The sequence below is a fragment of the Osmerus mordax genome, chromosome 14, assembly GCF_038355195.1.
Source record: "Osmerus mordax isolate fOsmMor3 chromosome 14, fOsmMor3.pri, whole genome shotgun sequence".
Lineage (NCBI taxonomy): Eukaryota > Metazoa > Chordata > Actinopteri > Osmeriformes > Osmeridae > Osmerus > Osmerus mordax.
This window is the reverse complement of record NC_090063.1, coordinates 17,468,018-17,491,831: the sequence shown is the minus strand read 5'-3', so window position 1 is coordinate 17,491,831 and position 23,814 is coordinate 17,468,018. Positions and strand designations below refer to the sequence as shown.

Genomic DNA, 23,814 nt, shown 5'->3' with positions numbered 1-23,814 from the left:
TGAACAAAGCCCAGTGCACTACTAAGAAAGTATTTTGATGGAGAATCTTTATTGGAGTTCAACTAAGACAACGCTCTGTGGCAGTAAAAACGTACCAAACGTACACCAAAAAAACATTTAGCCCACAGCCATAAATTCAGCTTTGTTGTTTATCCAGCCAGACACTTCGAGTGTTTTTCCTCTAGACTGCAGAGACCACGGCAGGATGACCACAAGAGGCTTGTGTCAACACAGGTAAGAGGACGATCCGTACTAACTTGTCACTAATGATTGCTTTCATCAACACCCATTGTGGCTTTGATGAATGTTTTGATATTGACTCTAGTTTCGACCTGCTTTGAGAGCAGGGAGTGTTAATTTTGGTGAGTGAAATGGTTGAACTCTCAACAGGTGAAGAGAAAAAAGAAACGGCATATATTTTGTATTTGATTATTTATTGTCGAGTATCAACGTTGCCTGTTAACAAGCCCAACCCACCTATGGGGACGGATGTGTTCACCATCAGTGATGGTAAAATCCTAAAACTGCTTTCCAGTAAACCCTAAACGCCTCGTTTTATGCGCAGCTGTGGATAATCTGAACTCGTTTTTACGCTTCGTCCCACGTTCATCCGTAGATTTCCTCAGACGAATCCCGCCGCCGCGCCAGACCTAGACCCCGGGGCCAGTAAGGCCGACCGGAGGTCCGTTGTCCCAGACGGGGGTCATAGCCCCCGAGGAAACTGCTGATGGGGAAGTGAACGTTCCCCGGCTGCGGGAAAGCGGCAGGATGGAAGTGAGCGTTCCCCGGCAGCGGGAAAGCGGCAGGATGGAAGTGAGCGTTCCCTGGCAGCGGGAACGCGGCAGGATGGAAGCGAGCGTTTCCCTGCGACCCGAAGAACCACGTTGGTGAGCGGGGGAAACCGTTGGCACTCGCCCATCCTCCTCCGACGTTGGGCCTCCAGGGGATGACAGTCCGGTACGGGACCAATGGGGGATGAGGGGGACCGAGAGGCTGGGCATCCTGGTCTGTGGTCTCATCGGGTTGGTCGGTGGTGGCTGGGGCAGGTGGGGTCACGGGCTCTTCAGTGACAGATATAATCTGACAAGGGGAGTCATCACGGTTGTATCCCGTCTCTGTGAAAAACACGGAAAAATACAACTGTGATTTTAGCTGACATTGATTTGACTGTCAGTGTATTGCAGCCTTGCCTACACTTGTCATTGTGGGACTACTTGAGGTCTTTTGGATTGTTCAACCACCCACAAACATTCAACTGGGCTCATTATCCCTTCCTCATAGCAGGGGCCCTATACAGGCCCTACACCCACCAGCCAAGGGGGACCAAAGACTCACCATATCCGTCATGTGGATGCACGTCTCCCCTCACATTGGGGAAGTCTCCTCTGGGAGCAGATGTTTTATCCGGCATCGACGCCTCGTCTGGTGGGACAAGAACCAGGAAACCCGGGATCTTTTAGTCGCATTTGCGCTCAATTATCAACTACAGTATAATAAAGCATGAAACCAACGCTCAAAAGATAACCTTGCTCCCAGATCACTCTATACATGAATCATCATTAAATATAATTTATATAAATCTTTAGAAACCTATTAATTTCTTTTATAGCCTGAGTGGACCTACCTGAAGGATGTGCTAGCTGAGATAGTATCATAAGGCAAAGGAGGTGAGTAGTTAGCCTTGGCGCCATTATCAGAGAAATGTTCCAGAATCTGTCCTGGCTACGACTTTTTAAACCAGGGAGTGGATCTGTTTCGTCTCATCATCTAATTACTCATCCTCTGTTTCAGCACATTTTATTGTTTTTTCTCTGCAGTCTGACTCAGATATAGAGGTGTTTTAACAAGTTGTCTTAGCTCTGTATAATTACCTCCTCGCAGAGGAATGGGCCAGTAGGCCTATAACAGACCAGACGAGTGAGGCCTGTGTGTTATCATGAAACCGTTTGGTTCCTGGGTGACGAACCACATCCACGCTTTATGTGAAAACACACTCTGCACTGGTATGAGGTTATTAAACAGCTACATTTGTAAAAATTCAAAGATAAGAGTTCCAAGATTATTAAATTAACAGTTTTTCTCTGTGCGTGTTGTGCGTGTGTGTGTGTGTTAGGGAAAGAGAGTGTGTGTGTTGTGTTTAAGTGTGGGAAAGGGTTAGTTGCCCCCCAAGAAGGTCATCAGACGGTGCGTTGACTGAATACTGAACAGTCTCACTAAAGAGGCCTCTCCTTTATTAGGCTAGACAGAAGGAAAATGAAAAAACACCAGATGGCTTTACAAGAGGGGTCATATAGCTAGTGTCTGGTGAATAAATAAAATGTCAAACTAAAACGTAGAAAGGCAAGTGTATTCTATTGTCGTGGAGCCTCATCAGAAATGTTTGATGTATGTAGACAGGGCGGGCCCAAGCCTTTCTTCCTTTGGGGGACGCTGTATATATATATATAATTTTTTCGTTAAGGTGTAATTTCATGTGCTCTTGGGGGCCCTCTGGTGACAAGCTGAAATAAATTTCAGGTTGCTCAAATTCAAGCATTCAATCTTAAAAAATTCAATCTTAAAACATTTGAGCTTAAAAACTTTATCTTAAAAAAGTTGATCTTAAAAATTAGATCTTAAAAAATTAGATCTTAAAAAATTAGATCTTAAAAAATTCAAGCTTAAAAAATTCAAGCTTAAAAAATTCAAGCTTAAAAAATTAAGGTAAAAAAATTTGAGTAAAAAAGAATTGAAGCCTATCAAATTCGAGCCGAAAAATGTCAAGCTGAGAAAATTCAAGCCCAAAAAATTCAAGCCTAAACATTTCAAGCCTATCAAATTCGAGTCGGAAAATGTTGACTTAAATTAAATTCAGATTGTAACATCCGGGATACCAAGGATAGGTAGAGCAATGGAGCAAAATTCTCAAAATTATTTGTAAATGCAAGTACCATGATCCACAAATGTTCCACAATTTACAAATGTGTTTTACGATCCACAAAAACAAAATTCCTAATCGTGATTTGTACAAATAGATGTCTATTCGTAAATATATTGTTTGTAATTTCTTAAAATACTTAATATTTTGTGTGTGCATTTCTCATGGTCTGTCACTTGTAAATCTACAATTCCATGTATTTTAAGAAATTTCAAACAATATATTTATGAATAGACATGTATTTGGGAGTCAGGTGGAGTCAGGTGGCTGAGCGGTTAGGGAGTCGGGCTAGTAATCAGAAGGTTGCCGGTTTGATTCCTGGCCGTGCACAAATGACGTTGTGTCCTTGGGCAAGGCACTTCACCCTACTTGCCTCGGGGAGAATGTCCCTGTACTTACTGTAAGTTGCTCTGGATAAGAGCGTCTGCTAAATGACTAAATGTAAATGTGATTTGTACAAATCATGAACATTGAACTTCTCATCATCCCAGCCAAACCCTCCATCTCCCACAACCTCTCAATCACTCTGGGATCTGCGACGGTGACCCCTTCTTCCTCTGCCAGGAACCTCGGGGTTACCATCGATGACAAGCTCTCCCTCACAGCAGTTTCTGCAGTCTCCCGGTCTGCAGATTCACCCTCTACAACATCCGGAAGATCAGGAGACACCTGTCTGAGCATTCCACCCAGCTGCTAGTCCAAGCACTTGTCCTCTCCAAGTTGGACTACTGCAACTCGCTGCTCGCCGGTCTCCCAGCATGCGCAACATGGGCGTATCCCCCCAAATGTGCGTATCTAGCCCATTTGGGGTTTCATTAGCCCCCCCAAATTTGTTACATTTCCAAAATTTCTTTCCTTTCATATTTTAAATCTAAATGTGTTGATTTCTCTTCCTAAAACCCACTAGAGGACACTATTTAAAAGAATACTTTCAAAAATTTCTTCTGGGGGAACATGCCCCCAGACCCCCGTAGTTTTGCTGGGTCACAGGAAAAATAATAGGTTTTATCTAGGGGCTTAGCCCCCCCAAAAGTGGGAACCTAGATTAGCCCCTGATGCGCAACCCGCCCTCTCCAGAGGATTCAGAACGCAGCAGCCCGTCTGGTCTTCAATCTACCCAGATGCTCCCATGTTAAAAGCGTGTGCTAAATGAATAAATGTAATGTAAAATCATAACACATTTATGTAAATGCCAATTTACAAGTCAATAATTTTGTTTTTGTGGATCGCAAAACACATTTGTAAATCGTGGAACATTTGTGGATCATGGTACTTGCATTTACAAATAATTTTGAGACATCTCTCTCCATAGTAATGGTGTTGAATGCCCTTGCCCTTTAAGGAACACACTTACTTGCCCCCTGATCAGCCACGTAGCGCCACGTCGTCGCGCGTGCGCACAACGGGTAAAAAAAAAATCCTGCGTGAAGTTCCGGGATTGGTCTAGCTAGCAGGTTCTAGTGTAACAGTGTTAAAAATCAACACTGTACCGCTCTTAACCTAACCACATTAAGCCCACAACCATAAAAAACACCCTTAAGTTTCTGTGAGACGGTTGGAGCTTTGAACAAGACAACAAGAGGACGTCGGGGAAGATGAATTTCTTGAGGGGAGTGATGGGGGGGCAACCCGCCGGGCCCCAACCTACGGGAGCGGAGACGGTGAGCATTCCTACAAACAAACATCGTGAGCTAAACCAGCTAGCTTCCAAATACACCACAGAAAACAGCCGGTTTATTGTGGAACGCGTCTGAGCGTTTGTTAGATGTGTTCAGGTTAGTTTCGAAGCCCCCTTGTGACAAGGCTGACACCTGCTTCGCCGGCGCACAGAGGTGTCTCAATCATCTGGAGCCTAAAAGATCACCCCGGCTAGCGTAGTAGCTAGTTAGCTAGACTGAGAGTTAACTAATCAACCAGTCACTTACACACTTGGCTAGCCAGCGAGCTAGCATTTGCAGTAGCCAGGTTGGTTACGCAGCTCAAATTGTCTTGTGTTTAGTCTAATATAAAGGACAGAACAATTGGACGGATGTGACCTGTTCCTGGCAGGCTTTGTCAGTGCAACTTCAGCGTTTTCGACAAGTGAAAAGCTCAACGTTAGCGTGCTAATTCAGCTAGCCAGAAACACACCCACTGCTCTTGACGCGGTAGCAGTCCTGGCTGCGGGCTGTCATTTGAAGCCCGGTCTTTGCCTCCCTGTTCATCATATCTGCCAACGATCCCGCTACATCCATTCTACCATTATCATCGCATTTCTAGTCAACAGTCCCATGTTGATGGATGTCATTCGATCCATTGAAGGCCAATCCCCGTACAGACATTCCCCTCGTGCCGACAGAGAGGGGGGATCTGATTGACAGTGACAGCATCTCTCTCTTGAACACAGCACCAGAAAGCAATCAAGATGCCATTCCAAGCTCGATCCGGGTAGAGAAACTGGACGGACTATTGAAAGGGAAATTAGCATAGCATTCCTGCATAAAACATGATCAGTTCCCCTGATAGGAAGCCAATGAAATCAGTATTACTGCTGTTTACCGCCATTGTTCGTAGTCTGTTGATAAACACCTACATGAAGCCTTCAAGATAAGGCTGGCTGAGTGGGTTAAGACAGCTCACTAATGGTATCCAGTCGACCACCACAGCAATATGATGGTTTGAACTAACAAAGGACAACAGATAGCATGACTAGTAATCAATTTGCTCCTTCGTTTGTATAGCTCAGTGGTAGAACATGGGGATGGCTAAAGCTTATAAGAGCATATGCCAAATTAATAGATTATTAGTGTTACTATGTTACTGGATACCTAAACCCTAGTCCTCAGTTACCAGATAACTAGTAACTATTAAGCTTTGTGTTAGGTTACCATTATATTTGGTTAACTTGTTACCATGTTATCAGATAGCTTAACCACCATCACACATATGATCATTGTGTTTGTGGATTCTGGTGTTCTGTGCTCTGATTGGACAGATCGTGAATCTGTGATCTTTCATCATCATTCGTTGTAGTGATTGTGGTGTTCTGTGCTCTGATTGGACAGATCCAGAAGCTGTGTGATCGTGTGGCGTCGTCCACCCTCCTGGAGGATCGTCGCGACGCGGTCCGCGCCCTCAAGTCCCTCTCCAAGGTACGCCCTGTCACCTCACACACCTGCTCTCCCTCACCTGTTACAGTGTCGATACAGGAAGGTGAGGGGGCGTAGCTCTGTGCTCAGAGGGCTTTCACTGCAGATCACAGCTTCAGATCTCTCCTTGTATGTTGCTTTTGATCAAAGGTGTGTGTGTGTGTGTGTGTGTGTGTCATTCGTCATGATGACCCCACATGAACCATTCAGTTTGGCCTTGTCAGATCAGAGACATAACATAAAAACATGAGAAGAACAACAGCATCTTTTCTACACACAGTCAGGTTTACTAAAAGCCTGATTTATATATTCGTTTTCAAGAAGTGTGTTTATAGTTATTGTTTGTTTGTTTGTTTGTTGTGTAGAAATATCGTCTGGATGTTGGAACCCAGGCCATGGAGCATCTGGTGCACATTCTGCAAACAGACAGGTACGTGTGTGTGTGTGTGTGTGTGTGTGTGTGTGAGTGTGTGTGTGAGTGGGGGGGGGAGGTGGGGGGCGTTCCGTGTGTGTTATTATTCCTAAAAGGATTCCCTTCCATCCCTAGTCCTTTGCCCCTCGTAGAAGCACGTTGGGTCATTCAAGGCCGGCATACTGCCAGTTCTCTTGTTGTGGCTGCCAACACATAATATCCCAGACGGTTAGGGTCACCAAAGCCTTGTGGTATTAACACCATCACATAGAAGTGGGGGGTTCTAGCCCGGGTGTGTTCTGACCCGGGTTTGTTCTAGCCGGGGTGTGTTCTAACCCGGGTGTATTCTAACCCGGGTGTATTCTAACCCGGGTGTATTCTAACCCGGGTGTGTTCTAACCCGGGTGTGTTCTGTACCTCCTCCAGGTCTGATTCTGATATCCTGGGCTACGCTCTGGACACTCTCTACAACATCATCTGCAACGACGAAGAGGAAGAACAAGGTATCTCCTCCTCAGAGAAGCCTGGGCTTTACAATTGTACCACCTGCTGTGTGTTTTCAACATGATACACAGGACAGTGTCTCCCTGGTGGAGAATCAGCGTGTTGATGGACGCCAGCTGTCAGGGTTCCTGTCTGTAGCATGTGTATGGTCACCCGTCAGGCCTCCTTTCTCTAGTGTGTCTGATGACCCTCTCTTCTCTTCCTCTCTTCCATGTTTTAACCCCGCAGATGAATCCGAAGGTAAAACCGTTGTTTTGTGTTTGATGTCACCCTTTCATGTCAGCGCTAGCAACGCATGCTAGCAACGCACGCTAGCAACGCACGCTAGCAACGCACGCTAACGACAGCTTAGCTGGCTGTGTTGAGAGTTTTCCTTCTGTCCTCGGGGGGGTGTATGGACACAGACTGACCCTCACCATAAAACACAGTATCTACATGCTTGTCTGCTATGCTCTAAGATTTTTACCAATGTCTCTTCAACTCTGTAAAAGCATGTTCTAGGTGTTAAGGTTTCTGTTCAGCTGGCGATACACCCCCCCTGGGAGTACGAGGAGTGCATCGTTTCCTGGGGGGGGGTGTGTGGGGTGAGGCCTCCCCCCCCCCCCCCCCTCCCCCTCAGTAACCCCCCCCCCCCCCCCCTGCCTTGCAGATGCCGCTGCCCCCGTCCCTGCCTCAGGGAAGCATAAGTCTGTGCCTGGTTAGTAGCACCCTGGTTTGTAAACACAGCCAGATCTCACTGGCGGTGCAACTAACTAGCTAACTAGCTCGCCTCTTAACTAGTTAGCTCACCTCTTGCTAACTTGCTCACCTTGACTAAAATGCTTCCTTGTTCAGCCATGTTTGTACGGGTGAGCTTGGTGGTTTTGTTGATGTTGTGTCTCATTGTAACCTGGTAACCATGCTAACATGGTAACCATGCTACACCTCTTCACACTGCTAAATATCAGCTCCCCCCCCCCCCCCCCTCTCTGGTGTACAGTGTTCTGTCATGGTGAGGTTCTCTCTAGCCTGGTGTTATCCTGTAGCGATCTAGGAATGTTATTCCTGTAGACCACTGGGAGGGTTCCACCCAGGCCTCCTGAGTCATGTCTAGCTGTTTGTGGTGCAGGAGAGATGGTGTTAGCTAGTCTACTGTTAAACAAGTGAACAGGTTGTCCTGCTATTCTATGACTCTGTCGCCCCGTCCTGGCCTGCGGCAGGGTGGGCTGGTTCTCCAGTTAGAAGGAAAAGACTCATACTGAGAGTATCCCCACATACACCTGTTAACCCTGGGTGTGTGTTAGTAACCCTGGGTGTGTGTTAGTAACCCTGGGTGTGTGTGTTAGTAACCCTGGGTATGTGTGTTAGTAACCCTGGGTGTGTGTTAGTAACCCTGGGTGTGTGTTAGTAACCCTGGGTGTGTGTTAGTAACCCTGGGTGTGTGTTAGTAACCCTGGGTGTGTGTTAGTAACCCTGGGTATGTGTGTTAGTAACCCTGGGTATGTGTGTTAGTAACCCTGGGTATGTGTGTGTATGTTCAGATGAGAGTGCTCAGAAGCAGGCAGAAGACATGGGGGTTCTGTTTACAGACAAGTTCATCCAGGACCCTGAGAACGTCACCCTGCTCCTGGCTCTGCTGGAGGTACTGTCACACACACGCACACACCACACGCACACACACCACACACACACACACACACACGCACACACACCACACACACACACACACACACACACACCACACACACACACACACACACCACACACACACACACCACGCACGCACACAGTTGGTTCCTGTTTCTGGAGACCCATTGTAAATGTTATCACTCTCCTAACCAAATGATCTGGTTTGTGTGTGTGTGTACATGTGTGTGTCTGTCTGTGTGTGTGTGTGTGTGTGGGGTCAGGAGTTTGACTTCCACGTCCGCTGGCCTGGTGTGAAGCTACTGACGGCTCTGCTGAAGAACCAGTGTTCCCAGGTGCAGGGAGTCATCCTGGTCAGCCCTATGGGTGAGACACACACACACACACAGACACAGACACACACAGATATACACACACACCCCCATCATGTGTAGTGTGATGTGTCCTGCAGGTGTGTCTAGGCTCATGGATCTGCTGGCTGACTCCAGAGAGGTCATCCGCAACGACGTGAGTCACAACACAGGTTACCATAGGAACACACACTATAAACATAGGAAGGAAGAAAAACTTAATAAGACAAATAAGGCAGTAGCTGATGATGATCAACATAAGCACACAGGAAATACTTACTTCCCACATCCATCCTTCCTCCCTCCCCCTCCCTCCTCTTCCTCCTCCCCTCCCTCCCCCTCCCTCCTCTTCCTCCTCCCCTCCCTCCTCCCCTCCCTCTTGTCTCATCTCTCTCCAGGGTCTGCTGTTGCTGCAGCAGTTGACTAAGGGGAACGCAGCCATCCAGAAGATCGTGGCGTTTGAGAGTGCGTTTGAAAGGCTTCTGGACATCATCACAGAGGAGGGCAGCAGTGACGGAGGTTCAGACCCACTGAAGACACTGATGACATGAACGCTCTCAGGAGGAGGTGATGTGTCTCTGAACAACGTCTGATCTCTTCCTGCTGCCCTCCTCTTCCTCCCTCCTCTCTCTCCCTCCTCTCTCTCCCTCTCTCTCCCTCCTCTTCCTCCCTCCTCTTCCTCCCTCCTCTCTCTCCCTCCCAGGTATAGTGGTGGAGGACTGTCTGCTCTTGCTGGTCAACCTGCTGAAGAACAACAGCTCCAACCAGAACTTCTTCAAGGAGGGCTCGTACATCCAGAAGATGAAGCCGTGGTTCGAGGTGGGAGACGACAACTCCGGCTGGTCAGCCCAGAAGGTCACCAACCTGCACCTCATGCTGCAGGTACCCTCCCCCCCGTCGCTCTCTCTCCTCACTGAGAAAGAAGAGTTCTTAAGTACTGCCCCCCCCCCCCCTCTCCCCTGTACTGACCCCTCTCCCCCCCCTCCTCTCCCCTGTACTGACCCCTCTCCCCTGTACTGACCCCTCTCCCCCCCCCCTCTCCCCTGTACTGACCCCTCTCCCCTTGCCCCCCCCCCACAGCTGGTCAGGGTGATGGTGTCTCCAGTGAACCCTCCTGGAGCTACGTCCAGCTGTCAGAGGTCCATGTTCCAGTGTGGTCTCCTGCAGCAGCTCTGCACCATCCTCATGGCTACCGGCGTTCCTGCAGACATCCTCACCGAGGTAACGCCCTTCCTCATTCCTTCCTCTTCCCCCCCCCCCCCATCCCAGGGTTTCCATGGTTACTGGACAACGCTGCTCGTTAAAATAATGAAGAGTTTTCCTGTGTCAAACTCTCCCTCTATCACTCTCTTTCTTTCCGGGCCCCTCTCTCTCTCCTTTCATCTCCGTTCCTCCTCTCTCTCTCCCCCCCCTCTCTTTCTCCCCTTCCCCTCTCTCTCTCTCCCCCCCTCTCTATCTCCCCCCCCCCCTCTCTCTCCCCTTCCCCTCTCTCTCTCCCCCCCTCTCTCTCTCCCCCTCCCCTCTCTCTCTCAGACCATTAACACTGTATCGGAGGTCATCCGGGGTTCTCAGATCAACCAGGACTACTTTGCGTCTGTTAACGCCCCCTCCAACCCTCCCAGGTGAGGTGTGTGTGTGTGTGTGTGTGTGTGTGTGTGTGTGTGTGTGTGTGTGTGTGTGTGTGTGTGTGTGTGTGTGTGTGGGTGTGTGTGTGTGTGTGTGTGTGTGTGTGTGTGTGTGTGTGTGTGTGTGTGTGTGTGTGTGGGTGTGGGTGTGTGTGTGTGTGTGTGTGTGTGTGTGTGTGTGTGTGTGTGTGTGTGTGTGTGTGTGTGTGTGTGTGTGTGTGTGTGTGTGTGTGTGTGTGTGTGTGTGTGTGTGTGTGTGTGTGTGTGTGTGTGTGTGTGTGTGTGTGTGTGTGTGTGTGTGTGTGTGGGTGTGGGTGTGGGTGTGGGTGTGGGTGTGGGTGTGGGTGTGGGTGTGGGTGTGGGTGTGGGTGTGGGTGTGGGTGTGGGTGTGGGTGTGGGTGTGGGTGTGGGTGTGGGTGTGGGTGTGGGTGTGGGTGTGGGTGTGGGTGTGGGTGTGGGTAGGGCTGGGTGATGTATAAAAAAAAATACATATCTCGATATTGTACATTTTCACGATATATATCTCGATATGTTTGCATTTGCTTTTAAATAATAACAAATTATTTTGCCCCCATTAGAAAACAACAAAATCAATTTAGATAGAACAGCTATTGTTACAAAGTACAAAATGTGTGATGCAAATTTAGGCAGTAAAGAAATAAATAAGACCACCTCACGTCTCTTGTGCTGGAATACGCTACAAGACAAAAATGGGGCGTAATATTGGACGTTCAGCAGCGTTCTTTGGGAAAGTATGCTTGAATTTGAAATATTCGATATTCACAATATTTTCATTTTACACTGCCGTAAAAATTATTGCGATATTATCGCTAATATTAGACATATCACCCAGCCCTAGTGTGTGTGTGTGTGTGTGTATTCACTTTCCCAAAAGAATCTGCTTTTAACCCCCTCGCCCCCTCTCCCTCCTCCCTCCTCCCCCCTCCCTCCTCCCCTCCTCCCCCTGCTCCAGACCAGCCATCGTGGTGCTCCTCATGTCCATGGTGAACGAGCGGCAGCCGTTTGTGCTGCGCTGTGCTGTTCTATACTGCTTCCAGTGTTTCCTGTACAGGAACCAGAAGGGCCAGGGAGAGATTGTGTCCACCTTGCTGCCCTCCACCATCGACAGTGAGACACACACACACACTTATACACACACACACACAGACACAGTCAGACATGTCATACTGGACTTACCTGTGTACACTAGGGTTGGGTACCGAAACCCGGTTCCACTATCGAACCGCATCCGGTAGGAATCGGACCGGATTAGAACACACATTTCGGTTCCTCATTTCGGTTCCACTTAATGTGTCGTCTGAAATATTTTCCCTTTGTCGCTCCGAAACAGACGTCAAATGTTCACACTTTCTCTGTAGTCTACCGTTAGCTAGCTACCGTAAATGTAGGCTACTTTCAAAATGCCATATTTTCCCTCTGGGCTCACGAAAACGGACATAAAAGAATATTAACCATTCACTGCACGTGATCGCTAGTAAACATATTACAGTTGCTCTGCTAGTCTATCGTTAGCTAGCTAGCTTTTAGTGCATTTAAAATACCTAAAGCGAAGCGGTCAAAGTGTGGCTGTATTTCACAGCCAAGGATTCCGATATCGCAAAATGAACAAATGTTTTAAAATGATTACGTGTAAAGGGGGAAGCACGTCTAATTTATTGAACCATGCGGCGACACACGGATACTTCTTAAAGCAGAGGGATGCACCGTGTTCGACAGCTTGCGGACATCAGTCCCTGGTCCCGGGACAGCCTCCCCAATTTGTCTGCCCTTTCAAACTCATACCTGTGTGTACAGGCCTCTTCGACACTGAGAGAGTTTTCTCCTGTGCAGGACACGCCATAAGTCAGGAGAGGTGTCGTATCTTGCCAGAGAAGGCAAATATGGTAATATTTCTGCAAAAGAACTGCTGAAGTCTGAAGCTGGTTTAGTTAGCATACCAACTCTCTATTTAGTTGTTACTTGTTAATAGTGTAACTGTTATTTATTGTTAAATTATTGTAGTTGTGTGTTAGGTGACTTAGGTTTACTTATTATATATTTAAGTAAGCTACTTTAAAACATGAATATCTTATTACATTTAAATATTTTTTCATTTTAAAAAAACTATAAAAGAGCCTTTCTTTGATTACTTTAATTTTTCTTTTTTTTCAAGAATCGGTTTAGGAATCGTTTAGGAATCGTTTAGGAATCGTTTAGGAATCGGAATCGTTTTAAAAGTACCGGTTTGGCATCGGAATCGTATAAATCCAAACGATCCCCAACCCTAGTGTACACACACAATACTGGTCTTTACTATTTTAGTAATGTTAGCATAGAATGTGCAGCTGCCAGCTCCTCCCTCTCTCTTCCCTCTCTCCAGCCAACTCTATCTCGGCCGGCCAGCTGCTGTGCGGGGGGCTGTTCTCCGCAGACTCCCTGTCTAACTGGTGTGCTGCAGTGGCCCTGGCTCATGCCCTCCAGGACAACCTGCCCCAGAAGGAGCAGCTGCTGCGTGTGCAGCTGGCCACCAGCATGGGCAAGCCCCCGGTGTCCCTGCTGCAGCAGTGCACCAACATCCTCTCACAGGTACGCTCGCTACTCTAACGCCAGGATAGGTGTGGTACAGGCTAGGCTAGGTGTGGTACAGGCTAGGCTAGGTGTGGTACAGGCTAGGCTAGGTGTGGTACAGGCTAGGCTAGGTGTGGTACAGGCCAGGCTAGGTGTGGTACAGGCTAGGCTAGGTGTGGTACAGGCTAGGCTAGGTGTGGTACAGGCTAGGCTAAGCTGATCTCAGGTATGCTAGACAGGTATGGTACAGGCTAGGCTAGGCTACGTTAGACAAGACAAGGTTAGTATGCTACAGGCTAGGCTGGGCTGGGCTCGGCTAGGCTAACAACCTTAGGCACATTTAATTTAATGAAGTCTTAGTTAAAGGGAGTGAAATCTGAGGAAACACAATTGAAACAGTGTTGGTGTTGCAATTAGCGAGTCTTATGAGTGAGTCATTTCTGCGGTAGCGAGCTAGCAGCGTGCTAGGTGAATGGTTACCCTATAAAAGATCAGATGTACATACATGCTAACGTGCTAACCTGCTATAAGGATATCTGTACTCTGTAAAAATAAATGTATTCACCACTAGGTCACATCACCGTGATTTGTGAAACAGACATCGTCATGTGCTGTGTGTGTGTGTGTGACTGTTAAGCGGTGTGTCATCTCTTGTGTGTGTGAATGTTAAGCGGTGTGTCATCTCAATGTTGTGGTTTTGCAGGGTGATAAGATCAGCAGGAGGGTGAGTAGAGTGTGTGGGCAGCAGCTGTCATGGTTTGGCTTGGCACTATCAGCAGCTAGCAGCAGCAAGGGTCTCTCTCCCCCTCCCTAGTTCTTCTATTTCTAAAGGGGGCTGGTCTCTCTCCTCCCCCCCCCCCCATCCTCCTGGCTTCTTTTGTGTTGGCCTACCTCTTCCTGTCAGGTACTGCTTTGACCCCTGACCTACGACACCCTAAACTGACCTTTGATCGTAAGAGCTGGTCTTTCGGGGGTTCTGGAGAGGGCTAGAATGGAAGGGCTGGATAGTCTAGAGCCCCTCCCTCCTTCCTTCCTCTCCTCTCCTGAAGGTTTCCTGATCCAACTTGAGTTACCAGGTGCAGAGCTCTACCAGGTGCAGAGCTCCGCAGCTGAATCCAGGCTTTTCATTTCAGATCAGTGGTGCCTCGGAGGAAGGGAGAAAGGAAGTTTGTTTTTACAGACGTTCGGATGGTGGAAGGGGCTTCTTTTGGGGGGAGGGGTCTTAATATGGTCCCAGTGGTGTTCCTCCTCCTGTCCTCTAGGTGGCAGTGCTGTCAGAGGGGAGCTCAAGAGTTTACACACGCATAACAAATAATACACAAATCAAATCTCACTTGAGCCTGAAAAATATGACGTTCAAATTAATGTCTGTGATCACTCTTTCTGTCCCTTTTTTGGTTTCTGTCTTCTCCTCTCAAATGTTTTCTGTTTTTTTATTTTGTGTGTTTTGTTTTGCATTACGTCATCATTGGAGACGAAATCTGAAAAGGTGATTCCTTTGTGGTTTGTTAGAATGCAGATGCCCCTGCCCCTGCATCCACCATCCATGCCTCCATTCTGGAACGAGACCCTTTTAGTTCTTTCTTTTTGACTGAGAGGGGTCTACATCAAAACTAAACACACCTTTTCGCCCACACACTAGCGAACGGACACTAAATACGATTTACGATTGTAAATTTTAAAGTAGTTTCACTACTGTTACCTTTCTGATGATTCATTTGGGTCTTAAAAGCTGCTGTGTGGACTAGAGAAGGCTTTCAGTGTTTTAGACAGATGCTATCTGACCCTGGTACCTTAGTCTGACCAGAGCAGGGTTGTGTAAGCACCACCTGTGCCATCCTTCCCTCAGGGCTGCCCTGGCTACATTGAACTACAACCCCAAATGATCCAGAACCTTGTGTTGCAGTAGACAATTCAGTTATGCACCCTTCCTGTTCAAGTTGATTTTCAGTTTATTGCTGAATAAGATCCTAGCTGATTCTGGGTGATGAGCTGCACTTGTACTACGCTCTGTTTGTCTATCACTAAGCATCTGCTCATTTATTCATTTATGTGGTGGATAAATGTAGCGGTTGTGATTATTGAAGCGTCAGACCAGCCCATAATCCTCCCAAGTGGCCCCCAGTTATCCCCATGACAACGCATGACATGTTTTCGTCACCTGTTCAGTATTATGGTTTGGCTGAGCAACAATCTTTTTATTTTATTTGTTTGGTTGGCATCCTTCCCCAATTCCATAGTGTTCATATCATAAATACGGCTTCAGCTTTGCATGTCTTGTTGGACAAGATTGAGTTTTTATTTGGTGGTTTTATTCTTGTAGATGTAGTACAGTTGTGTGACTGGTTTGTTTAGAAAATTATTTTCAAATGTCCAAATACCGCTTTCTTGTGTCAACCCTGAACAGCGGCTACAGTGAACCTCTAATATGAAGGGTTCAGTTGTTTTATAAAATACTAATTCACATACCATACTTCATTACTGCATGGTGACCCTGCCGTAGTTAACCTAATTTAATTATGCATATTTATCTTTGTCTTTTTTTATAACCTTATTAATTTCTGGTGTGTGCTGGTGTATTTGGAGTGTTGCTGTTTTAAAAACGTAACCTGAGTTTGCTGTCAGTCTGATCTGTCATGGGAGGGCTGTTCTGTTATGGGAGGGCTGATCTGTTATGGGAGGGCTGATCTGTCATGAGAGGGCTGATCTGTTATGGGAGGGCTGATCTGTTATGGGAGGGCTGATCTGTCATGAGAGGGCTGATCTGTTATGGGAGGGCTGATCTGTCATGAGAGGGCTGATCTGTTATGGGAGGGCTGATCTGTCATGAGAGGGCTGATCTGTTATGGGAGGGCTGATCTGTCATGGGAGGGCTGATGACGATCAGATCAGTTGCTTTTATTTCTTTCGCCCACAGCAAATTCACTTAGGAATATTTTCTAAATGTGTGCCAACAACATTTATATGGTTGTTCTTTATCGACCTGGACTTAAAGTTAATATGCTTAAAGTTAATATGCTTACACATCATGGAATCTTTTTAATTGTTATTTTGTTGGCCGCTTACTCATTCGGATCAAAATGAACCGATCTGACTTCGTAACCACCAGTCAAACAGATTTTCTCATTTGAACACAGATGCATTCTATTCATTGAAAGCAATGATGTTACAATTGGGATGTTGAGTACGCTTTTATCTAATTCCTGACTAATCTGAACAATCCTTGTTCAGACACATGAATCTGGCTCTCTGTTCAGGAGTTGTTCAGACACATGAATCTGGCTCTCTGTTCAGGAGTTGTTCAGACACATGAATCTGACTGTTCAGGAGTTGTTCAGACACATGAATCTGGCTCTTTTAAGGAATTGATCAGACTCTGATATGTTTTTATTATATGAAATACTTTATTGTAGTTTTTTTGGAGTGTGTCCATTATGTAACTATTGTGTGTGTGTGTGTGTCCTGTGTGTGTGTGTGTTCCTGGCTGCGTGTGCATGTGTGCGTGTGTGTGTGCGTGCGTGTGTGTGTGTGTGTGCAGGGCAGCAAGGCCCAGACCAGGGTGGGGCTCCTCATGCTGCTGTGTACCTGGATCAACAGCTGTCCCATCGCTGTCACACACTTCCTGCACAACCAGGACAACATCCCCTTCGTATCCTTGGCAACAACAGTCACAGTTACCCCAGACTCTCTCTCTCTTCACCTGTGTGTTCAGGCAGACCCATCAACATTTGACACAGATATTGTAAAAAATGTATACAAGTTAGATTTTGTTCCTTTTCTGTAAACATTGTATTTGTAGACAGAAGATGGTTTTTAACATGGATTTTAGATTGAGTGAAAAACAAAAAGCAGCGTGTGACCCTTGACCCCGCCCCCTGCAGCTGACGGGTCAGATCTCAGAGAACCTGGGGGAGGAGGAGAGGCTGGTGCAGGGGCTGTGTGCTCTACTGCTGGGGATCTGCATCTACTACAATGACAACTCCCTGGAGAACTACAGCAAGTAAGGAGGCTGGCAGTCACTCTCCTCCTGTCTCGGTTTCTCTGTTGGTCTCTCTCTGTTTGTCTCTCTCTGTCTCTCTGTGTCTCTGTCAGTAACAGTAACATCTAATAGAGGACCACTCTTGAGACTGAAAACATGTCATTCCACTCAGTTGCCTCTCCTCCTCCCCCTCTCTCTCCCCCTCTCTCTCCCCTCTCTCTCCCCTGTCTCTCCCCCTCTCTCTCCCCCTCTCCCCTCTCTCCCCCTCCAGGGAGAAGCTGAAACAGCTGATAGAGAAGCGTATTGGAAAGGAGAACTTTGTGGAGAAGCTGGGCTTCATCACCAAACATGAGTTGTACTCGCGCGCTGCCCAGCGTCCACAGCCCACCTTCCCCTCCCAGGAACACATGCTGTTCGACCACGAGTTCACCAAGCTGGTCAAGGATCTGGAGGGTCAGACACTCACACACACACACACACACACACACAGATACTCACACACACTCACATGCAGCCACACTCACACACACACAGATACTCTCACACACACACACACACACAGATACTCACACACACACACACACACACACAGATACTCATACACACTCATATGCAGCCACACACACACTGTCTTTCCGTGTTGTGGTCACGTGTGTTCCTTCCTGTCTTGCTCAGGCGTGATCACTAAAGCGGTGCACAAGTCCAGCGAGGAGGAGAAGAAGGAGGAGGAGGTGAAGAAGACTCTGGAGCAGCATGACAGCATCGTTACCCAGTACAAGGAGCTGATCAGGGAACAGGTGGGCCACACACACACACACACAGCACTCTGGAGCAGCATGACAGCATCGTTACCCAGTACAAGGAGCTGATCAGGGAACAGGTGGGCCACACACACACACACACAGCACTCTGGAGCAGCATGACAGCATCGTTACCCAGTACAAGGAGCTGATCAGGGAACAGGTGGGCCACACACACTCACAGTAGCCCCCTGCTGTTCTCCAGGACGCCCAGATCCAGGAGCTGAGGGAGCAGGTGGGGACGCTGGCAGCTCGGAGCGACACCCTGGAGACCACAGTCACCCAGCAACAAGCACAGATCCTGCAGCACAAGGACCAGTACAACATCCTGAAGCTAAAGCTGGGTAGGACTCACACAACATCACTAACACACACACAGATCCAGTACAACATCCTGAAGCTGGGTAGGACCTCATACACACACCATCAGCAGCAGGATCTTTACCAGAACAGAGAAGCAGGTGTTCCTCTGGTGTCCCTGCAGGTAAAGGAGAGCCCCCGGGCGGGGGCCAGGGCGGGGGCCAGGGCGGGGGCCAGGGCGGGGGCCAGGGAGAGGGCGTGCCCCCGATGAACGGGCTACAGATGGAGGAGGTGTTGCTTCTCAGGGAGGAGCTGGAGGAGCTGAAGACACGACACACACTGCTGCAGAGCCAGCTGGAAGAGAGGGACACACTGGTCAACACACTGGTGAGGAGGGGTGTATGTAGGGAAGGATGAAATGTTGTGCGTGTGTGTGTGTGTGTGTGTGTAGGGAAGGGTGAAATGTTGTGCGTGTGTGTGTGTGTGTGTGTGTAGGGAAGGGTGAAATGTTGTGACCTGTGTGTAACGGGGTTTGTGTGTGTGTGTGTGTGTCGTGGATGTTCTGTCTCAGAGATCCGAAGCCCTCAGCCCAGAGACATCAGCAGGATCAGAGCACTCAGAGCTCACACAGGTAGGACACACACACACACACGCACACACACAGGTAGGACACACACACACACACAGGTAGGACACACACACACACACACACACACAGGTAGGACACACACACACACACACACAGGTAGGACACACACACACACACAGGTAGGACACACACACACACACAGGTAGGACACACACACACACAGGTAGGACACGCACACACCCACGCACACACACAGGATGGACACGCACACACCCACGCACACACACAGGATGATTGTGCAGGCTGTGTTGCAGGAGCTGGAGGTGCTGAGGGATCAGGTCCAGACCCAGGCTGCAGAGATCAGCCGGCTGCAGACAGAGAGACAGGATCTGCTCCAAAGGGCAGAGGCTGCCGTGAGTACAGTACTACCACAATACTACAACAGTACTACCGCAGTACTACCACAGTACTACAACAGTACTACCACAATACTACAACAGTACTACCACAATACTACAACAGTTCTACCACAATACTACAACTACAATACCACAACAGTAGTACTACAGTACTTTTACAATACCACTACAGTACTACCACAATACTACAACTACAATACCACAACAGTAGTACTACAGTACTTTTACAATACCACTACAGTACTACCACAATACTACAACTACAATACCACTACAGTACTACCACAATACTACAACTACAATACCACAACAGTACTACCACAATACTACAACTGCAATACCACAACAGTACTACCACGATACTACAACTACAATACCACAACAGTAGTACTACAGTACTACTGCTACAATCAGAGATGGCAAAGATACACACATCCTTCACTGAAGTAGAAGTACTGATACTCATGTTTAAAAAGACTCTGGTAAAAGTTGAAGTACTGACTACACCTAAAGTAAAGAAGTGTGGGCTCTGACATATACTTAAGTAAAAAGTAGCCATTACTACACCTGTTTTAGTGTCATGCAGGTAACTGGATCTCACATCAAATGAGTAGCCTAGACACTAAGCACATTTGACAGCAATCCTTTTTGACACCAACAATTTCGAACATCTCTCATATATGGCCATGGGTGATCAGGAATGTCTCTATTCTCAGTCATGTCCACGTCGCAACTCCCTCTGTCTCATCCATAACGTACCTTTTATTTGTGGAAAAAAAAGGTTAGAAAAACAGAATTTAACTTTTTTTCCACACACGCAGTGAAAGGAGAGGAGAAGAGAGAAGCCTAAAACAGAGTAGAGTTTTAAAGCAGATTAGAGCAGAGTACAATAGAGTATAGTAGAGTCCTCATTAAGTTTGCTTGCTCCATGGTAGCTTTGTAGACTAGCTTACTTGTGCATGATAGACAGGAAATGAAGAAGATGTGCAATGACAAGAAATAATATTGATCATGCCACCAAATACAGATTTAAACTAAAGTAACGAGCCTGACTTGAAAATGTAAGAAGTAGAAAGTACAGATATTTGTGTAAATAAATAGTGAAAGTAAATAGTGAAGTAATGTACTGATACCAGAAATCTACTGAAGTACATTTAGTAATTTAGCAGACGCTCTTATCCAGAGCGTACAGTAACAAAGCCATCTTTGGCTACAATACAACAACAGTAATATTACAGTACTACAACAATACCACTACAGTACTATTACAGTACTACAACAATACTACTATTATAATACTACAACAGGACTACTGCTGCAGTACTACTACAGTACTATTATCCTAAAACACTAATACAGTACTCCAATAATACTCCTGAAATACTAAAATAGGTGATGTTTACTCTCTCCTCCTGTTCCCTCCCTCCGTCCTTCAGTCCTCAGCAAGGGTCTCCAGTGACGAGGGTTCAGCAGCAGTAGCAGAGCTGGAAAGCAGGCTGGCAGCCCAAACCACAGAGACAGAGAGACTTAAGGTCTGGCTCACTCACTCATTCACACATACACACACACTCACATATACATATTCTCACACACTCACATATACATATTCTCTCATACACACACTCACACATGCACACACACACACTCACACATGCACACACACACTCTGTCCCCCCCAGGAGGAGCTGCGTGTGCTGGCGGAGGGCCGGGCGGGGCAGGATCAGCAGCTGGCCTCGTCCAGCAGCACGGCGGCCATCCTGCAGGCGGAGAAGAGCCGTCTGGAGACAGAGCTGCAGGAATCCAGGAGGGAGCAAGACGACCTGCTGATGCTGCTGGCAGACCAGGACCAGAAGATCACCTGCCTCAGGGGCCGGCTCAGGGACCTGGGAGAGATGGTAGGGCAGGCTCAGGGACCTGGGGGAGACGGTAGGGCAGGCTCAGGGACCTGGGAGAGACGGTAGGGCAGGCTCAGGGACCTGGGGGAGACGGTAGGGCAGGCTCAGGGACCTGGGAGAGACGGTAGGGCAGGCTCAGGGACCTGGGAGAGACGGTAGGGCAGGCTCAGGGACCTGGGGGAGACGGTAGGGCAGGCTCAGGGACCTGGGGGAGACGGTAGGGCAGGCTCAGGGACCTGGGAGAGACGGTAGGGCAGGCTCAGGGACCTGGGGGAGACGGTAGGGCAGGCTCAGGGACCTGGGGGAGACGGTAGGGCAGGCTCAGGGACCTGGGGGAGACGGTAGGGCAGGCCGGGGGGGGAGAGGGAGAGGAGGGAGGGGGAGGGGGAAAGGGAGGGACTGGGGTTCTAGGGGGGAGGGGGTGGGGAGACAGGGGAATGTGTCTTGTGTCTTAACCCGCTAGCCGTGTTGTGGTGTCCCTCCCCCCCTCGCCCTAGTTAGAATGTGTCCCTGTCCTTCTCGCAGATCGATGACGAAGACGACCTGGACCCCCGGGACCCGTCTGAGGAAGAGGAGGAGGAGGACGACTAGAGAACCAGGGTGAAGAGAGAGAGAGGTAGAATGCTGGCCGATGAACGGCGAAAATAGACGCTGTTGGCATCGCCCATGTTGGTGACAGTACGCTGATAGAGAAACGGAAGGATCTAGCAGCTCCTAGGACTAATACTGAAGCGCTTTCTCTCCCCCCCCTCCCTCCATCATCCTTCCCTCCGTCGTCCCTCGTTACCCTCCATTTTAACGCGTGTAGATTTTATTCCAAGATGGTGGTCGAGTCAGCGATGTTGTTATTCTCAACGCGTTCATCTCATTCTCTTCGGCTTCCACAAGCTGCAGTCCCCTCAGGAGACCGTCTGGGTCGGGCGGGTCTGGGTCGGACGGGTCTGGGTCGGACGGGTCTGGGTCGGACGGGTCTGGGTCGGGCGGGTCTGGGTCGGGCGGGTCTGGGTCGGGCGGGTCTGCTGCCGTTCTGTCCACCTCAGCCAGCCTAACAGATGATCTACAGCCGGTCTGGTTGTCTGGGGGGTTTCACGCCACCACTCGGACTACCTTCATCCTACAACGCAGAACTCAGACGCCCCCTCTCTGCCACCACAGGAACTGCACTGGACACCCCCCCTCCCCTCGCTCGGCTCTCTTTCCCATGATGCAGTGCGGGGATGTACAGGTGTGTTGAACTTCTCACCTGCACCTGCCTCTGTTTCATCAACACACGGACACTACAAACCAATCAGAAACAAGAGCAGGGAGTTTCCACTGACAACACAGGGAACATTTGCCAACTTTATTTTCTCTTAGTGTTTTTTTTGGTGGCCCCGACCCGATCCACATCCTCCTGGTCTGGGCTCTGCTTCACTGACGCCCTCAGTGGGCTTGAACGCACCGTGTCTCCTACATGTTTAGTTAAGTAAGGTCAGAGTTTGATTTCAGTTAAGATTCACCTCAGTTACACTTCACTCACTCTACGATATGCTGCAAAGCTAGCCGACACACAAGACATGTATGAGGTGTATGGGGGGGAAACAATATTTTTTCAACTTTTTGGTTCTGGCGTTCGGCTTCTGTAACTTATCAATTTAATGAGCCACATTGAAAATAAATAAAACGTAAATCTATGAATCTGTGTGCTTGTGGGAATACTTTGTACAGTTTTGCTTAATCTGCACTGTGAAATATTAAGTGATTGTACATTTCAGCATTTCAATCACTTTCATATTTTAGACCATTAATGATTTATTAAATATGTAACAATCATAGAATCATTATTATTATAACAAATCTAGATTTAAGAAATATTTTGACAAGCTGGTTGTTGCTTGAAATGTTTAGTTGTGTATACATTTCTTCATATTATGAATATGCACACATAAAATTGCTAGAGGGCCATGTTGAAATGCAGCAGACTTTTTCTTGTTGGCAGTTTAGGTAGAAACATGGTTGTCTGTGTGGGGGAGATGTTGATCTGTCTGGGTGACCTACACCCAGGGCCGGCCCTGCCTACACCTCCTGGTGTCTCCTGGTTCTAATGGATGTTCGCATGTTGACGCAGGCTCTAATTAATCTGTGTTTCTGTGTGAAGATCTTCTGTACAGCGACAGGCATGCTAACAGACGGGCTAGCTATGCTAACAGACGTGCTAGCTCTACTAACAGACGGGCTAGCTATGCTAACAGACGAGCTAGCTATGCTAACAGACGGGCTAGCTATGCTAACAGACGTGCTAGCTATGGGTTTTATAACAGGACTTCTACAGTATTACACTACCAGGAACTCCAAGGGGAAACTAAGTAGCATTTTGGTTAAAGATGTGATCTTTCTCTCTTAGTTTTTACTGTTTCATTCCTGTTCTTACATGCTGTTGACCTGTCTCTTTCTTCCACTTCCAACAGAAATCCTGTTATGAATTGAGCCAATGTTTGTTCATGGACTATGCATAAAGTTTTGTCATAGTTTGATTCAACAGCACTGGAGTTTTCTTGTTTCCAGGTTGAATAAATAATATAAAGTATATATCCTGCCCAGAGGAGAGAGATACCGGGAATGGTGGTTAGGTGATGGTGTTGAGGCTGGGGGTGGGGTTGGAGGTTAGGGTGGTTAGGGTGGGGATGGAGGGTGGGGATGGTGGTGAGGGTGGGGTTGGAGGT

General features: G+C 47.9%; 2 protein-coding genes across 5 annotated transcripts; one reads left to right on the top strand and one right to left on the bottom strand.

Annotated features, from left to right (window-relative positions):
- Positions 1-36: 36 nt before the first annotated feature.
- Positions 37-5,151, bottom strand: LOC136957018 (protein diaphanous homolog 1-like). Its single transcript, XM_067251106.1, has 3 exons — positions 5,052-5,151; positions 1,336-1,422; positions 37-1,115 (listed from the first exon to the last, which is right to left on the bottom strand). Exons 1-3 carry the CDS (start codon positions 5,149-5,151, stop codon positions 607-609), a joined length of 696 nt encoding a protein of 231 aa, XP_067107207.1. The 3' UTR covers positions 37-606.
- Positions 4,346-22,092, top strand: uso1 (USO1 vesicle transport factor). Of its 4 annotated transcripts, none has more exons than XM_067250070.1 (27): positions 4,346-4,578; positions 5,962-6,048; positions 6,411-6,475; positions 6,884-6,960; positions 7,190-7,201; positions 7,611-7,658; positions 8,482-8,582; positions 8,851-8,953; positions 9,039-9,094; positions 9,336-9,456; positions 9,641-9,819; positions 10,018-10,158; positions 10,471-10,559; positions 11,536-11,690; positions 12,943-13,148; positions 13,834-13,854; positions 16,669-16,779; positions 17,012-17,130; positions 17,381-17,562; positions 17,785-17,906; positions 18,115-18,253; positions 18,394-18,596; positions 18,781-18,840; positions 19,113-19,211; positions 20,654-20,749; positions 20,897-21,112; positions 21,638-22,092. In XM_067250070.1, the coding sequence occupies exons 1-27, from the start codon at positions 4,513-4,515 to the stop codon at positions 21,701-21,703; spliced, it is 2,940 nt and encodes a 979-aa protein (XP_067106171.1). In that variant the 5' UTR covers positions 4,346-4,512; the 3' UTR covers positions 21,704-22,092. The 4 variants fall into 4 exon arrangements, with proteins under 4 accessions (XP_067106171.1, XP_067106170.1, XP_067106173.1 ...); XM_067250069.1 differs by having other exon boundaries at positions 19,101-19,211; XM_067250072.1 differs by lacking the exon at positions 7,611-7,658 and having other exon boundaries at positions 19,101-19,211.
- Positions 22,093-23,814: the final 1,722 nt, after the last annotated feature.

Excerpts from the sequence above, each read along its gene's own strand:
- LOC136957018 (XM_067251106.1), bottom strand. The coding sequence starts at position 5,151 with ATGGATGTAGCGGGATCGTTGGCAGATATGATGAACAGGGAGGCAAAG. Across the intron at positions 1,423-5,051 it reads CTGCTACCGCGTCAAGAGCA|ACGAGGCGTCGATGCCGGAT; the intron begins GTGGGTGTGTTT and ends TTGTCCCACCAG. Across the intron at positions 1,116-1,335 it reads GCATCCACATGACGGATATG|AGACGGGATACAACCGTGAT; the intron begins GTGAGTCTTTGG and ends TGTTTTTCACAG.
- uso1 (XM_067250069.1), top strand. The coding sequence starts at position 4,513 with ATGAATTTCTTGAGGGGAGTGATGGGGGGGCAACCCGCCGGGCCCCAA. Across the intron at positions 8,583-8,850 it reads TGCTCCTGGCTCTGCTGGAG|GAGTTTGACTTCCACGTCCG; the intron begins GTACTGTCACAC and ends GTGTGGGGTCAG. Across the intron at positions 9,095-9,335 it reads GAGAGGTCATCCGCAACGAC|GGTCTGCTGTTGCTGCAGCA; the intron begins GTGAGTCACAAC and ends ATCTCTCTCCAG.